The 15,193-nt window shown below is 41.6% G+C and overlaps 3 protein-coding genes across 6 annotated transcripts; 2 read left to right on the top strand and 1 right to left on the bottom strand.

The window, feature by feature from the left end:
* The first annotated feature begins 52 nt into the window (after nucleotides 1–52).
* Nucleotides 53–2,456, top strand: LOC6494910 (U3 small nucleolar RNA-associated protein 25 homolog). The gene is made up of 3 exons (XM_001959404.4): nucleotides 53–432; nucleotides 491–1,192; nucleotides 1,254–2,456. The coding sequence occupies exons 1-3, from the start codon at nucleotides 171–173 to the stop codon at nucleotides 2,387–2,389; spliced, it is 2,100 nt and encodes a 699-aa protein (XP_001959440.2). The 5' UTR covers nucleotides 53–170; the 3' UTR covers nucleotides 2,390–2,456.
* A 1,414-nt stretch (nucleotides 2,457–3,870) lies between these two features.
* LOC6494911 (calcium-transporting ATPase sarcoplasmic/endoplasmic reticulum type) lies at nucleotides 3,871–13,497 on the top strand. Of its 4 annotated transcripts, none has more exons than XM_001959403.4 (10): nucleotides 3,871–4,006; nucleotides 7,118–7,265; nucleotides 7,392–7,409; nucleotides 7,484–7,566; nucleotides 7,717–9,888; nucleotides 9,952–10,067; nucleotides 10,133–10,369; nucleotides 10,434–10,551; nucleotides 10,615–10,732; nucleotides 13,234–13,497. In XM_001959403.4, exons 2-10 carry the CDS (start codon nucleotides 7,148–7,150, stop codon nucleotides 13,260–13,262), a joined length of 3,009 nt encoding a protein of 1,002 aa, XP_001959439.1. In that variant the 5' UTR covers nucleotides 3,871–4,006; nucleotides 7,118–7,147; the 3' UTR covers nucleotides 13,263–13,497. The 4 variants fall into 4 exon arrangements, with proteins under 4 accessions (XP_001959439.1, XP_014763068.1, XP_014763070.1 ...); XM_014907582.3 differs by having other exon boundaries at nucleotides 12,634–13,497; XM_014907584.3 differs by lacking the exon at nucleotides 13,234–13,497 and having other exon boundaries at nucleotides 10,615–12,462.
* Nucleotides 13,390–15,186, bottom strand: LOC6495722 (WD repeat-containing protein 47). The gene is made up of 4 exons (XM_001959402.4): nucleotides 14,997–15,186; nucleotides 14,658–14,815; nucleotides 13,972–14,598; nucleotides 13,390–13,913 (listed from the first exon to the last, which is right to left on the bottom strand). Exons 1-4 carry the CDS (start codon nucleotides 15,030–15,032, stop codon nucleotides 13,688–13,690), a joined length of 1,047 nt encoding a protein of 348 aa, XP_001959438.1. The 5' UTR covers nucleotides 15,033–15,186; the 3' UTR covers nucleotides 13,390–13,687.
* Between the last annotated feature and the right edge of the window lie 7 nt (nucleotides 15,187–15,193).

Below are 15,193 nucleotides of genomic sequence, written 5' to 3'. Positions count from 1 at the left end.
ATTTGAAATTAATACTGATCTTATTCTCCGTTCAAACATTTTTTTTGACATTTTGTTCCATCCCTATTTGTTATCGATGCTTTCGATTGGCCTGCATTCAGATACAATATCTTTGTTTTTGTTTGTTATTTGCTACACGTGCTGCTGTTTTTCAAATCAAAATCTTGAAAATGAAGCAAAAACACTCGAAGAACCGTGGCAAGCCGTACAAAAAGCCCACGCCAGCTCGTCGAAATGAAAAATTCTCAAAGAACTACAGCTTCATCCAGAGAAGCAAACAAATGGAGGAAATGCGCCGGAGGGAAAAGATTCCAGAGACTGCAATCAAGGAATACGAGCCCATTGCGGAACTTCTGCCGGACGTACAGGAAGATGTTGACGAGGCTGGGTTCTATGAACAGCTGGTCACTGGATATAATCAAGTACCCACAAGTAAGGTTACAATTTAATAGTATTTTTCAAATTTTAATAAAAACACCAACCGTTACAGGTCACATTCTCAGCTCCAAAACAGAAGAACCCAATATTTCTCCTCCGAAGCAGATCAAATCTAAGAAAAAGAAATCTTCTGATCTAAAAAAGTTAAACTCTGACTTTGAAATATACAATTCCTTTACAAAACGATTCGATTTTGAGTTGTCCACTGAGAATATAAATGATTTGGTTGCAAAGAAGAATGTCAAATCGATTAAGAGTAACTGGTCCGCTTTGGGGAGCTTAAGGTTTGAGATTCCACAACTATCTGACGATACGAAAGATCCAGAAAGTAATGAGCCCAAAGAAGTTGAAAACTCCGAGGATCTGCAAAAGTTGGAGGTGAAATTGTCGATTTGTGGAAACGTCAAGTTCCCGCTCTCCGCCCTGCAGTCTGAACTATTCAACATCGTGAATAACTACCAGGATCTGTATTATCCTCACCGGACTCACAGTAACGCGGAGGAAATACGATACGTTTATTGCCTTCATGCCCTGAACCATATGATGAAAGTAAGATCTCTGATATTGCGGAATAACGAAAAGGTCTCAGCTCTCGCGAAATCCATGAAACTGTCACCGAACGAAATCTCCATACCAGAAAGCTTTAGAGACCAGGGATTGAAACGGATGAAGGTGGTCTTTATAGTGCCTTTTAGGGAATCTGCTCTAAAAATAGTAAACATTATCGGAGATTTACTTTTTGGAAATCAAGATGGTAGGTTGCCAGTTCAATTACAAAAATTCCCTGCCTAATTCTATAATCTTTGAACTTTTAGACCAAGCCAGGAAGAATTCAATCTCCAACTATGATCGGTTTCTCGGAGACTACTCTGGAAACACAATATACTTCCCAAAGACTAATCCCAAGCCGGTGGACTACGAGCAAACCTTCAGTGGCAACACTGATGATAACTTTAAGCTGGGTATTCGCTTCACAAAGAAAACAATGTCCCTCTTCTCCGACATGAACTCTTCGGATATACTGGTTGCGTCGCCGTTGGGTCTGAGAATGTTGGTGACGGACAAGGACAATGATTTCGACTTCCTAAACTCCATCGAGCTGTTGATTATTGACCAAGCGGAACTATTTTTGGCACAGAATTGGGAGAATCTTCTCTATTCCCTGGATCACCTGCATCTGCAGCCTCAGAAACTGCCCGATACGAACTGTCAGCGGGTTCGAACTTGGTGCCTCAGCGGCGCGTCAAGCTTCTATCGCCAAACCCTACTGTTCGCATCTCACGAACTTCCTGAATTCCGGGCAGTGCTGAACAGCAAGTGCAGTAACTACCAGGGAAAAGTACGAGTCTCTAATCTGGTCGAGCACGGAGATATCCGCAATGTCCTAACACCAATTCAGCAAGTCTTTCGAAGAATTGCTTGCTCCAATGTGGAATCGACATTTGACGATCGATTTCAATATTTCGTGAAGCATATTGTGCCCCAGTTCAGTAAACCAGGGTTTTCCCATTGCATGCTATACGTACCCAGCTACTTTGACTATGTACGTATACGGAACCATTTTAAAGCAGAAATGATTAGCTTTGTACAGATAAATGAGTACACAAAGAAGGAAAAAATTTCCCGGGCGAGAGATATATTCTTCCACAGCGGAGCATCTGTTTTACTGTATTCGGAAAGAGCACACTTTTTCCGGCGCACTCGAATCAAGGGCATCCGGAATTTGATCATATATCAACCGCCAAACTTCCCGCACTTTTATTCGGAGATGATCAACTTAATGCTCGAATCCAATCAAAATCCAAGGGATGGTTTCGGGGATGCGATGTCCGTTAGTGTCCTTTACACAAAATATGACCTTTTAAGTTTAAGTAATATAGTTGGAAGCGAAAATGCTGTCAAATTAACGTCGGGGAAAAAAGATTCTTACCTTTTCTCGACAAAAACCTAGATTGTTTTATAATAATAACATTACAAAAGTGTATATATATTAAAGATATGTTCAAATATTTCAAAAAATCGTTTTTTAGTTGAGTTTATTTTTAGCGGAAAATGCTTTTCTGACGTAAAGGTTTTAAAAGGAACTAGGTAGTTGATTGATCTAATATTAAGGGTGTGCAAACCGCCTCTATCCGGGCGAGCTTTCCATTTTCTTTATTACGCAACAGAGAATATTGAAAACATGAATAATTAGACAATGGTTCTATAATTATAATTGTGTCTGCTGAGTCAATTACGGGGAAGGTGTGTTTTATGGGACTTTTGATAAACGCGATCGATAAGAAAATAACTGATTTCAAAAGAAAATCATAAATGTATAACACTTAATAAGAGTAGAAACTAGGAAGTTAATTGATAGATCACTAAAATATTTATGAATTTATAGTTATATTTTGATAGAATTTTTTATTTTAACAAGGAAACTAATAAAGAAATATTCATAATTTTTTAAAATTAATTTAAATTAGTAAACATTTTTCAAATAGCTATTGTGGTAAGGAAATAATTCTGGATTTTGCATTTTTATATTAGATTGGAGACATTTTTTGACTGCATTGTTGTTTATTAATAATTTTTATTATATAGGTAGCTTATAAAAGTTCTGGCAAAATATAGGCAAATGCATATTTATGGGTGCTCTATGAAAAGTCGTAATAGTTGCTGCACAAAGCGGATATCAGACGGAAAAACGTGTGGGGAGAGATCTCTTGCCAACTTTTTGAGAGATCATAGAGGCATTACAAGACTATTTTTATGCGGCTAAACGACGGCTGCCAGTCTCTGCTGAAATTGGGAAAAAACTGAAAAGGCAAAGATCGAACCAAACCAAATGCCAAGCCGAAACACTGATACACTTTCCACTAACCAAATAAATATGAAGTTTTTTCTTTATTTCATAAACTCGATGAAGATATAATATATTTTGAAAAGAACCTCAACCGACATCAGGACTTATTTAATATTTTTATTTTAAATAAATACCTTTTTATTGACCAGGTTTATGGACTGTCCACCATCATTCGATGGGATCGATTTAAAAATAACGATTTCTAAATATTAGACAAACACACGTGCATTTTTTGAAATACGTTTACACTCACCAGCACAAATAATCTCCCCACATTGCTCGAGACGTTAGACATTTTCGTATCTGTGCGCTCACGTTGATACATATTGGTCCGAATGTATGTATCCACCTATGTGGATATATCTCTGAGGCGTACAATATATTTTCCTTCGGCGAGATACGAAAAAACACCAGCACGAGCACCAGAACAGAACCGCCAACAATCGGCTCGGATAGGATAGGATAGGTGGTAAGTGCTCAAAAGTTTGTGCGTGCTAAAAGTATTTTCCCGGGCCAAAATAGAGAGTGTATGTAGTTTTGGGAATTTTGCCAAAATATATGAATTTTGTAATTCAAATAGACACTCTCAACGAGCAGCGTTCTCCTTGCGTTCAGTTGCCGTTGATCGTTATAATAGCGCGATCTTTGTGTTAGCTCTTGGTCTTCCGACTAAAATAAATTTATTATATAATAACGGAATTTTAACTAGGAATAATAATTGTAAGTTTTGTTGATTTTTTGCAACAATTCCAAAGTAAAAACGCAGTGATTTTACTCCAAAAATATTCCATTCAAAAACCAATTCAAGCCAAAAAAAAAATGTATTCCCATAATGTAAAAAATATTGAATCGCGCGCTAAAAAAGATAATGATAAACCTGGAAAATTAAAGAAGTTATACAAAAAATACCTACATCTACATAATATGTACATGCTTACACTCGAACTACCGTGTTTCAAAGTGTTATTATCCCCATTAAAAGTCCACCCAGTTGACACCTCACGCCTACAGATATACTCCGCTTACTTATCGGAATATCCGTAAGATGGGGGATGGGGGCGGGGGGCTCTACCCGAGGGTGTACCAACCCAGTGAAGCAACCTCGACCTCCGGAGTCGATTTGAAAATTTTGAATGTCACCAATACCAATGTATACCACGAATAGATTCGAGTCCGATCCGTACACAGATGTAAAGTTTCTCCGCCAGTGTCCTACATGGCCGAGCAAAAGTATCTTTGTATCTGTGATTTGAAAATTCGATTATGCAACCGCCAGCCTCATCGTGCATAATAACGGGAAATATATGAATCTACGAATGCATGCATTTCATATATTCACCCAGAAAAAAAAAGATATATATCATTCGCACACACCACACAGATTATCACACCTGCCTATTTTATTTTGTGAATATTTTATTCAGTGAAGTTTTAAACTCCATTTCAAAAACTACCCAAAAAATCATCAATAATTTTGTGATGAAAACATTATTCCATAGCCGTGACCCTTGTGAACTGCCCCGACCAGCACCGATCATCCCAAGTCCCCAGTTTACAAGTTTTCACACACTCAGAGTTATACAATTCATCTGGGGATTGGTCCCACCAAGTGTCAATCGGAATTATTATATCTTTCATGGGAAACATCTCATAGAAATTTCAACATCCATTAGAATGCAGATATGTATGCTTGAAATATTACCACGAGCCGTGAAAACATACATATAGTTTATCTCAATATTTCTCCCTACGACCGTCTGTCTGCCTCTCTGTATTTGTGTATGAATATACTTATTTATGTGTTCCTAGTATATGTATATTTTTATACGTACGAGTGTTCAAAAATTGAGCTTGTATTTTTTTTGGGTGCTAGGACTCTATTTTTAGCCCATCTCGGACGAAGCAATTTTTTTTTTCTGCTCCATAATGCACACGTATAGACCTATACATAAGTATATTATAAATATATAGACTATACTGCCTATATATATGGGCTTTTGAATTATTCCCATGTATTTTTTGAAGCACATTTCCCAACTTTGTCATTTTGAAAAATTTATGAATTTTTGAAGCTGTATATTTTCGAAATTAGGCGGTTATCAGGCAGGAGTTATGATCGAGTAATTATTTTTTCCCCTGGCCAACATTTTCACATATATATGTATAAGCCAGTTGGCAGACGTTCAGCGACGACTCGTCCCCAAAAATCTAAATTAAAATTTAGAAATGTCTCCGCTAGAAAATACCTGGCACCAGATCTATTTATTGTGGGCTCTTGATCTCATTTAATATGAGCGCAAATTGCGCGAAAGAATACAGTTGCCTCTTTTGCCCGCTGGATGAGAATATGACAAAATAGATATTTTTATACCTCAAAGCTAGTGATAAATAATAAATTTAAAAAGAAAATGGTTTCTTGCATAGGAACTGCGAAAGTCACCACTCTGATATGAATTTATTTATTTAGAAAGTTTACAAATATGTTTACCCTTATCATACATTAATAACCGGGGTAATAGCTTTTTATGATAGTTAAGTAAATGATAAGAAGATAAGCTTCAACGCACATGTGAAGTTCCTTATCATTCTAAAATAACCGGAAAGGCTTGATTTTATTGGTTTATCGATATTAACATTTATGGTCTGCTTTAAAAATTACGTAAACTTTTGGCGTCACCGAAATTATGCTATCTCTTTATCAGCGAAAGTGCAAACTTTCACCGGTCTACCGGTACTTTTTTCAAAAAAAAGCTCAAGTTAGAAAACGACCAAAGTAAAGATGTCGATAGGCAGGTCGATATCGAGCATTCAGTATCGGCCACTGTGGAAAACATACTTGACTGGAAGATTTTATTCTGGCTTTTCTTAAAGGCCTATGCAAACACTCAGTTAAAAACTAGAACCTTTAAAAGATACGCACTTATTGGTAATTGGGTCTAAACAAGGTTATAGAGATGCTGATAGGCAGAATGACTTTCGATATTGTGACTTTAGTGTGGGAAAATACCCTATGGACAGAATCAGGGCCAGTGCTCGAAAGGTAAAAAAGGTGGAAAGTACTTAACACGCAGCGGCTCGAGACTTGGTGCAATAGTTATCAGCACACACATATTTGGAAAAAGCGCCATGGGATATAATATATAGAACGGAAGTTGAAACAGTACTTAACACGCAGTGCGTTCGCAGTTTTATATGGTTTGCAACATACGCATATTAACGGAAAGATAGTAAATCAATTGCGTTCTGGCGGACTCGCAAAGTGCAAAGTGACACGTACACGTGTGCGAATCTCATAAGCGGAGGAGATTAGGCCAGTCGGGCGCCCAGGGTAATGCGATTTATTCCAGAATATTCTCCAGGGACAGTAGTTGTTTTATAACTACGTCAATTGGCCGCATTTATAGTGGCCAAAAGTGCCTACAAAATTAGCATAGTGCCCCTGTGTATGTGCGTATGATGAAAAAAAAAAATTGAGAGAGAAAAAAAAAATGAAAAATGAAAAGTACCCGTGTGCACATGCACATGTACAGTACATACATACATTCTACCTAATGAGGTAGTTTTAACTGCAAACACACTTACCTTCATGCATACACACAGCCACAGAGAGAACACTAACAACAAAACATTTGTGTATGCATTTGCTATTCCAGTCAGCCAGTCAGCCATCCAGACAGGCAGACTGTCAGACAGTCCGTCAGCCAGGCTAGAATCAGCCCATTATCACAAAAATTAAAAATGTGTGCTCTGCTTTGCCTCTATTTTCATATTCTCAAATGGATCCCCCCCGTCCAACTCTACCATATATATGTATTGGATTTGGAAACAAAGGCTACTGAACGAAGAGGATAACGATTCAAAATGGAAGACGGTCACTCGAAAACCGTCGAACAGGCTCTCAACTTTTTCGGCACAGACGCCGAGCGCGGTCTCACCCTCGATCAGATCAAAACCAACCAGAAAAAATATGGACCGAATGGTAAGTGGTTGCTATAATAGTTATGATAGGGTGGTGGTGTGAGCCAGCCAGCCAGTCAGCCAGCCAGCCAGCCAGCCCCTTCTACGAACCTAAACGACTGACGTGTTTGTTTTCTTATCGTTACAGAGTTGCCGACTGAGGAAGGTGCGAAGTGAAATCGCCGGTACGGCCTGCCCTTCGATATTGTTTACTAATCGAGTTTGTTTTGTGTTTCACAGGAAAGAGCATCTGGCAGTTGGTCTTGGAGCAGTTCGACGATCTTCTGGTGAAGATTCTGCTTTTGGCAGCCATCATTTCATTTGTAAGTCATAGCCCGCATCCGGAATCCGGATGCAAGCCCCCAAGGCATCCGAATTTGGCGGGTTTAAGTGCCTGGCCGATCGAATAGCAGACAACCCTCAATTTCAAACCATTTCGTTTCTTAATTCTTCTCTCTCCCTCCCTAAAAAAGGTTCTCGCGCTTTTTGAGGAACATGAAGACACGTTCACTGCATTTGTAGAGCCCCTAGTTATTCTACTTATTCTGATAGCCAACGCCGTTGTGGGAGTATGGCAGGAAAGGAACGCCGAGTCCGCCATCGAGGCTCTCAAGGAGTACGAGCCGGAGATGGGCAAGGTGGTGCGTCAGGACAAGTCTGGTATCCAGAAGATCCGCGCGAAAGAGATTGTGCCCGGCGACCTCGTTGAGGTGTCTGTCGGTGACAAGATCCCCGCCGATATCCGTATCACACACATCTACTCCACAACGCTCAGGATCGATCAGTCCATCCTTACTGGTGAGTCTGTTTCGGTCATCAAGCACACCGATGCCATCCCCGATCCCCGCGCCGTCAACCAGGACAAGAAGAACATCCTGTTCTCCGGTACCAACGTTGCTGCTGGCAAGGCCCGCGGCGTCGTCATCGGCACTGGCCTGAGCACCGCCATCGGCAAGATCCGTACTGAAATGTCCGAGACTGAGGAGATCAAGACCCCCCTGCAGCAGAAACTGGATGAGTTCGGAGAGCAGCTGTCCAAGGTCATCTCCATCATTTGCGTTGCTGTCTGGGCCATCAACATTGGCCACTTCAACGACCCTGCCCACGGTGGCTCCTGGATCAAGGGCGCCATCTACTACTTCAAGATCGCTGTCGCTCTGGCTGTGGCTGCCATCCCCGAGGGTCTGCCCGCTGTCATCACCACTTGTCTGGCTCTGGGCACCCGCCGCATGGCCAAGAAGAACGCCATTGTCCGCTCCCTGCCCTCCGTCGAGACCCTGGGTTGCACCTCCGTCATCTGCTCTGATAAGACCGGTACTTTGACCACCAACCAGATGTCCGTGTCCCGTATGTTCATCTTCGACAAGGTCGAGGGCAACGACAGCAGCTTCCTGGAATTCGAGCTGACTGGCTCCACCTACGAGCCCATTGGCGAGGTCTTCCTCGGCGGACAGCGCGTCAAGGCCGCTGACTACGACACCCTGCAGGAACTGTCCACCATCTGCATCATGTGCAATGACTCCGCTATTGATTACAATGAGTTCAAGCAGGCCTTCGAGAAGGTCGGTGAGGCTACTGAGACCGCTCTGATCGTTCTGGCCGAGAAGCTGAACAGCTTCAGCGTTAACAAGTCTGGTCTGGACCGCCGTTCGGCTGCCATCGCTTGCCGCGGTGAGATCGAAACCAAGTGGAAGAAGGAATTCACCCTGGAGTTCTCTCGCGATCGTAAATCCATGTCCTCGTACTGCACCCCCCTGAAGGCCTCCCGTCTGGGCACTGGCCCCAAACTGTTCGTCAAGGGCGCCCCCGAGGGTGTCCTGGAGCGTTGCACACACGCCCGTGTCGGCACCAGCAAGGTGCCACTGACCTCTGCCCTGAAGAGCAAGATCCTGGCCCTGACCGGTCAGTATGGTACTGGTCGCGACACCCTCCGTTGCTTGGCTCTGGCTGTTGCCGATAGCCCAATGAAGCCCGATGAGATGGACCTTGGCGATTCCACCAAATTCTACCAATATGAAGTCAACCTTACCTTCGTCGGTGTCGTCGGCATGTTGGATCCCCCACGTAAGGAAGTCTTTGATTCCATTGTGCGCTGCCGTGCCGCTGGTATTCGTGTCATTGTGATCACTGGTGACAACAAGGCTACTGCCGAGGCTATCTGCCGCAGGATTGGTGTGTTCACCGAGGATGAGGACACCACTGGCAAGTCGTACTCTGGACGCGAATTCGATGATCTGTCCCCCGCCGAACAGAAGGCCGCCGTCGCCCGTTCCCGCCTCTTCTCCCGTGTGGAGCCCCAGCACAAGTCCAAGATCGTTGAGTTCCTGCAGGGCATGAACGAGATCTCCGCTATGACTGGTGATGGTGTGAACGACGCCCCTGCCCTGAAGAAGGCTGAGATTGGTATTGCCATGGGTTCTGGTACCGCTGTGGCCAAGTCTGCCGCCGAGATGGTGTTGGCTGACGATAACTTCTCCTCCATTGTGTCCGCCGTTGAAGAAGGTCGCGCTATTTACAACAACATGAAGCAGTTCATCCGCTACCTCATCTCCTCCAACATTGGTGAGGTCGTGTCCATTTTCTTGACTGCCGCCCTGGGTCTGCCCGAGGCTCTGATCCCCGTGCAGCTGCTCTGGGTTAACTTGGTAAGCTCTAACTTGAGGATTGTATAAAGTATTTTATAACTTTATTCCCCCTTTCCTTTGCAGGTTACTGATGGTCTCCCAGCTACTGCCCTGGGCTTCAATCCCCCTGATCTGGATATCATGGAGAAGCCCCCCAGGAAGGCCGATGAGGGTCTTATTTCCGGATGGTTGTTCTTCCGGTGAGTCATTAAAAATATCCATGTTTTAAGGAAGGGGAAATAACAGTGCTCTTAATTGAATTTAGTTACATGGCTATTGGATTCTATGTCGGCGCTGCCACCGTCGGTGCTGCCGCCTGGTGGTTCCTGTTCTCGGCCGAGGGCCCCAACCTATCCTACTGGCAGCTCACCCACCATCTGGCCTGCCTGGGCGGTGGTGACGAGTTCAAGGGCGTTGACTGCAAGATCTTCAGCGATCCCCATGCGATGACCATGGCTCTGTCCGTGCTGGTTACAATCGAAATGTTGAACGCAATGAACAGGTAATTTCAACATTAAATCATTGCGCATTAGTGGTGTCATTAACAAAGCGCCTTTGTTTGATAGCTTGTCTGAGAATCAGTCGCTGATTACCATGCCCCCATGGTGCAACCTGTGGCTGATTGGATCAATGGCACTCTCCTTCACTCTTCACTTTGTTATTCTTTACGTCGATGTCCTCTCCGTGAGTACTCCCTTACCTATAATTTCTGATTGCGAATAGATAATAATTTATATATTTTATTAGACCGTCTTCCAAGTGACACCGTTGTCTGCAGAGGAATGGATAACTGTGATGAAATTCTCAATTCCTGTAGTTTTATTAGATGAGACATTGAAGTTTGTTGCTAGAAAAATCGCAGATGGTGAGAGTCCTATATATAAGATGCATGGGATTGTGTTAATGTGGGCTGTCTTCTTTGGCCTGCTGTACGCTATGATGCTTTAAGAATATAATTATAATACATAAGCCCAAATTCATTATTCTAATTTCTAGTATAAAATGTTACTAAATATAAACAGAAACAAACAAACAAACCCACAATTATATACAACTAACGTAATGACTTTAACCCCCACATGAAGTTTGTTCCCTGAATATTACTGATAACTGATTTAAACCAACCAACCACCAAACCACCTCCCGGTATCACAGATGTGACTGGTGATACCATAAGATGGGCCGACTGACTCACTCCTTTTTGGCTTTTGGCTTTGAACAAACAGCGTTAAAACGATCAATACTTTCTATGAGCTAACGATTTACCTAACCACGTACACCACAAAAAAAAACACCCCTAAAAAAAACATACAAGATATATTTGTGTTTGTATATTATTAAATTTTTAGCAGGATTTGCTTATTGTACATACAATGCTATATAAACGTAAGAAAGAGAGTTCCAAACCGGTCTATATATTTCGATTACATTAGTTAGATTTTCTCATACATAAATATATTTTTTAAATGGGTTTGCCAAAAAGCAACAAATCGCTGGAGTCAAGAAATGCGAGACGGGCTGTTTGTATAAAAGAATCAAAATTTATTCTCCTAAAAAAAGAAATCCTAAAAAATTCGTCTCTGTGTTTAGTAACTAAAATACTAAAATGTAGATTAAATTATATGCATCTGAACAAAAGATTTTAATTGGTAAAAAGTGCAAAAACAAGTCAATATTTTTTTATTCCCTCTATAAGTCAAGTCTTAAATATTTTTCCTATCGAATCTAATGTGTATGTTAATGTTTTTTGAAAAATTCAATCGTGCGTCCTAATGATGATTTTCTTTCAAAGAGTATTTTTTTGTCCCTTAACGTAGTTGAATTCACTTTAAAGTTATAAATACTTGTATTTGCTCATACTTTTCAATGATTTTCAAAATCAAATTATTGGTTCATTCATTCCATTAATGTGTAAGAGCTATTTTTTGAGCACAAGATATTAGTAGAGTTCATAGTCTCGGCGGCAGTTCACAGTTCCCCCTGAGACATCGCTCGGATGTCCTTAGTTTCGATTGGTATTGTATTGTATGTACATATATGAGCAAGCGAATAGGAACAGGGCCGTACTGGCGATCGTACATAAATGCATAAGGCATCCCCAGAAACAACACACACATGATGTTCTGTAAAGTACTGAAACAAAACAAAAAAATGATACAAAAAAAAAACAGTCAAATGTGGTGCAGGAATTGCATCGAAAAGTGTTCGAGGGTTTCATTGAAATTGAGAAGGCAAATTGTGTATCTATGTCAGGCTCAGGCTCAGGCTCAGTCTCAGATGTAAGGAATTAAGTTATCCTTGTAGCATTTTTAGCAAATACCTAATTAAATTAACATTATACATAATTTACTCTGTTATTAAATTAGAGACGCTGTGAATTGATTAAACAAAAATTACCTACACCTAACATTAAAGAAATAAATTATGCAGAACTAAAACGCAGTGCGTGCTCAGTGTGCTCCAAGACTCCCAATTAAACGGAAGTGCACACGTCCGACGCACTGTCTCCTGGCAGTGCCACCAACTGGGACACTGGGACATCCTCCAGTGGATCTCCAATAAAATTTAAGCTTCTGTTGGCTGCTGCAAGTTGTATTCCTAATTCTGTTTTTTTTTGCTTGCACGTGCACGTGACATTCGTTGGTGATCGACTCGATCCAATCCGATCTGGAGCGGAAGATTTGGACCATCGATTGATGTTGAAATACCTGAAATACCTTACCTATACCGCCATCTCTCAATGAACTATTGTTTTATTTTATACAGTCAATCCCAGATTTCATTAACTGGATACCCGATTAGTTACCATAACACAAATTGAATCCATCCCTGCTTTAGAAAAGTACGTGCAGTTATTATAAAATTGTCCCGGAGTGCGCCCAATTTTGATGTGAATGTGTAGAAAAAAGAACCCTCGCTGTACATTATGGTCTATAGCATTATATAGCACTCAAAGGCATAAACGATAAAACACAGAATTGAAATTCAGCATGTAAGATATCTAAAACGTAAAAACGAAATAATAAAACAAGAAATCCGAAACTGGTCTGTGTACTCCCCAAATCATTAAGCATAAGAACATATACCCCAAGATCCTTTAATCCCCAGAGCCCACCCCCTAGACTGTAAGTATGAGAATCCAAGGAGTCTGCTAAACTCCAGAAATTCGGAGGTTGCAGATCGCTGATGCCGCTTAGCTGATCATCCCCCAAGAGAGCAACTTTCCACCTCCTTTTAGTAAAAAGTAAAATCCTCCCAGCCCCCCAAGTCAGAGTTTTGGTTTTGCTCTTGCGTTGGTTAACCCAAAAATTGAGTTAAAAAATAAAGAGCTATTGGTATTAACCGATAATATTATTAATAATATAGTTCCTGACGTCGTCGTCGACAAGTGGTAACGGTTTGGAGAACACCATAACCGATACGAATGTGGAAAAGAATGTGAAGGAGGACAACATTTTCTGCCTTTATCATTCGTGTATTAATCGCTAAGCCAGCCCTGTTACTTGCAACTGCAACATTAAATCCAACATAAATCAATTTATTTGCCTTAGAAAGTAAAACATTAATGGAACTGTGGGTTAGTAAGAGAATGGATTTAAATAAATATATACCAACTATACAAACTTGAAACGTGTGCATTTTTATTTTTTATACCATAAACGTGGTAGATGTATGATAATTATGTATTTCATTTGCGATTTATTTAATAAATTAGATCAGTCTGATCAACTCCCGTTGGTTGGTCTTCTATTTCATTTGAAATACAATAATCTTGACAACGAAATTAAAGCCGTTCTGTAGAGAAGTGATTTTGGCCATTTTATGATGGTGGCAAGGACCACAACGTAGCCGTTTTATCCGCCGACGTGGAGATGAATGAGAAGTCAGTTGGATGCCATCGGATGGTGATGGCCTTGTCCTTGTGCTCCGCCACCACCACCGAGGATAGCTCATTGGCCAGATCGCCTTGGAGATCCGTCAGCTTAATGGAGTTGTCGTAGCTGCAAGTTAGCATATAGTAGGCGGATGGGGAAAATCGGACGCATCTGTCGAAGGAATTACATGAATTAACTTACTTATCTCTTTATAAACTTTAAATCTCACCTTATTTCAGCTGTATGAGGATAAAACCGTTGTATTGGGCGATTGCCACGGATGTCGTATAATACGCAAGAGCTATCCGCGTGTCCTGACACCAAAAGCCTGCCCGTCGGATCCACACACACTGCAGTCACTGCCGAGTTCTCCAAGCCGCCCTCCTTGCTCACATGGTCCAAAGTGTTGACCGAAACGTTGACACGCAGATCCCAGAAGCGTATCGTTTGATCCTGAGATCCGGAAACGAACATCGAGTTATTCCAGCTGTAAAGGGACAATATATGGCCATTGTGCCCACTGAAGGCCTGGAAGGGAGTGCCAGTTCCGCAGTCTGTTATATAGATTTTGCAGTCGCCGGCACCGCCGCTGGCCAACAGCCGGGACTTGGTGGACGAGTCGTCCAGGAAGCACATGTCCCGCACAGTGCCGTCGTGCATGTTGAGCTCCATCTCGTGGCCCACCAGCTGGTTGGTCTCATTATTGAATCTCATATACTTAATGGTTTTGTCATTCGATCCGGTGGCAATGAGTTCTCCATCCCGCGACCAGCAAGTACAGTATATGGAGCCTCTGTGGTGCTTTGTCCGCTTGCAGAGCACAGATGGAGGATAGGCCGTCGTTTGCTGACCATTTCTTTACAAAAAATATTAGCTTAGAGAACGCGAAAAAGAATATATTTGAATGAGTAATACCTTAACTTGTTCAGTTGGGGATACTGGCAGATGCGGAATGTCTTGGAGTTGGAGCCCACTGCGTACAACTTTCCATTTGGATGAAAGTCCACACTCCGTATCGCCTGGGAGTCCGACAATGTGGTAACTGCCTCGAAGTGCGGTCTTTCTACATCGCCCTGTGGCAGAGAAAATATTTTGATATTATATTGGGATCAACCCAAATGCATATATTTAACTTGAATATTATGGGTGGTATTCTTTTGTTTGGCTGTTACCGCTGGATACCAAAAAAAAAAAAGTTGCTTGCGTGTTCAAAATAAACACAAATATATTCAATTCGGTTTAAAGCGAACGAACCTTTCTAAATTCCAAGTCTCTGGCTTCCGGATTCATGAATGGAGTATTTCTGCAGTTTCTTCCGAGTATATTAATTGAGTTTTGAGTATTTTCAGGATCGGTGAACGAATCTATTTTGTTCACGGAATTTCTTAGCCATCGAGGGTAATAACTGGCCCAAGTCGCTACGGTTCGAATAACAAAACTTGGGAGAAACG

Source organism: Drosophila ananassae, chromosome 3L (assembly GCF_017639315.1).
Source record: "Drosophila ananassae strain 14024-0371.13 chromosome 3L, ASM1763931v2, whole genome shotgun sequence".
NCBI classification, from domain to species: Eukaryota; Metazoa; Arthropoda; class Insecta; order Diptera; family Drosophilidae; genus Drosophila; species Drosophila ananassae.
This window is presented reverse-complemented; position numbering and strand designations above follow the sequence as displayed.

What these genes read in the sequence shown, in the direction of transcription:
- LOC6494910 (XM_001959404.4), top strand. Translation starts at nt 171, where the DNA reads ATGAAGCAAAAACACTCGAAGAACCGTGGCAAGCCGTACAAAAAGCCC. An exon ending in ATATAATCAAGTACCCACAA is followed by an intron (nt 433 to 490) that starts GTAAGGTTACAA and finishes CAACCGTTACAG; the next exon opens with GTCACATTCTCAGCTCCAAA. An exon ending in ACTTTTTGGAAATCAAGATG is followed by an intron (nt 1,193 to 1,253) that starts GTAGGTTGCCAG and finishes TTGAACTTTTAG; the next exon opens with ACCAAGCCAGGAAGAATTCA.
- LOC6494911 (XM_014907584.3), top strand. Translation starts at nt 7,148, where the DNA reads ATGGAAGACGGTCACTCGAAAACCGTCGAACAGGCTCTCAACTTTTTC. An exon ending in AGCTGCTCTGGGTTAACTTG is followed by an intron (nt 9,889 to 9,951) that starts GTAAGCTCTAAC and finishes TTTCCTTTGCAG; the next exon opens with GTTACTGATGGTCTCCCAGC. An exon ending in ATGTTGAACGCAATGAACAG is followed by an intron (nt 10,370 to 10,433) that starts GTAATTTCAACA and finishes TTTGTTTGATAG; the next exon opens with CTTGTCTGAGAATCAGTCGC.
- LOC6495722 (XM_001959402.4), bottom strand. Translation starts at nt 15,032, where the DNA reads ATGAATCCGGAAGCCAGAGACTTGGAATTTAGAAAG. An exon ending in GAGACTTGGAATTTAGAAAG is followed by an intron (nt 14,816 to 14,996) that starts GTTCGTTCGCTT and finishes TCTCTGCCACAG; the next exon opens with GGCGATGTAGAAAGACCGCA. An exon ending in CCCCAACTGAACAAGTTAAG is followed by an intron (nt 14,599 to 14,657) that starts GTATTACTCATT and finishes TTTTTTGTAAAG; the next exon opens with AAATGGTCAGCAAACGACGG.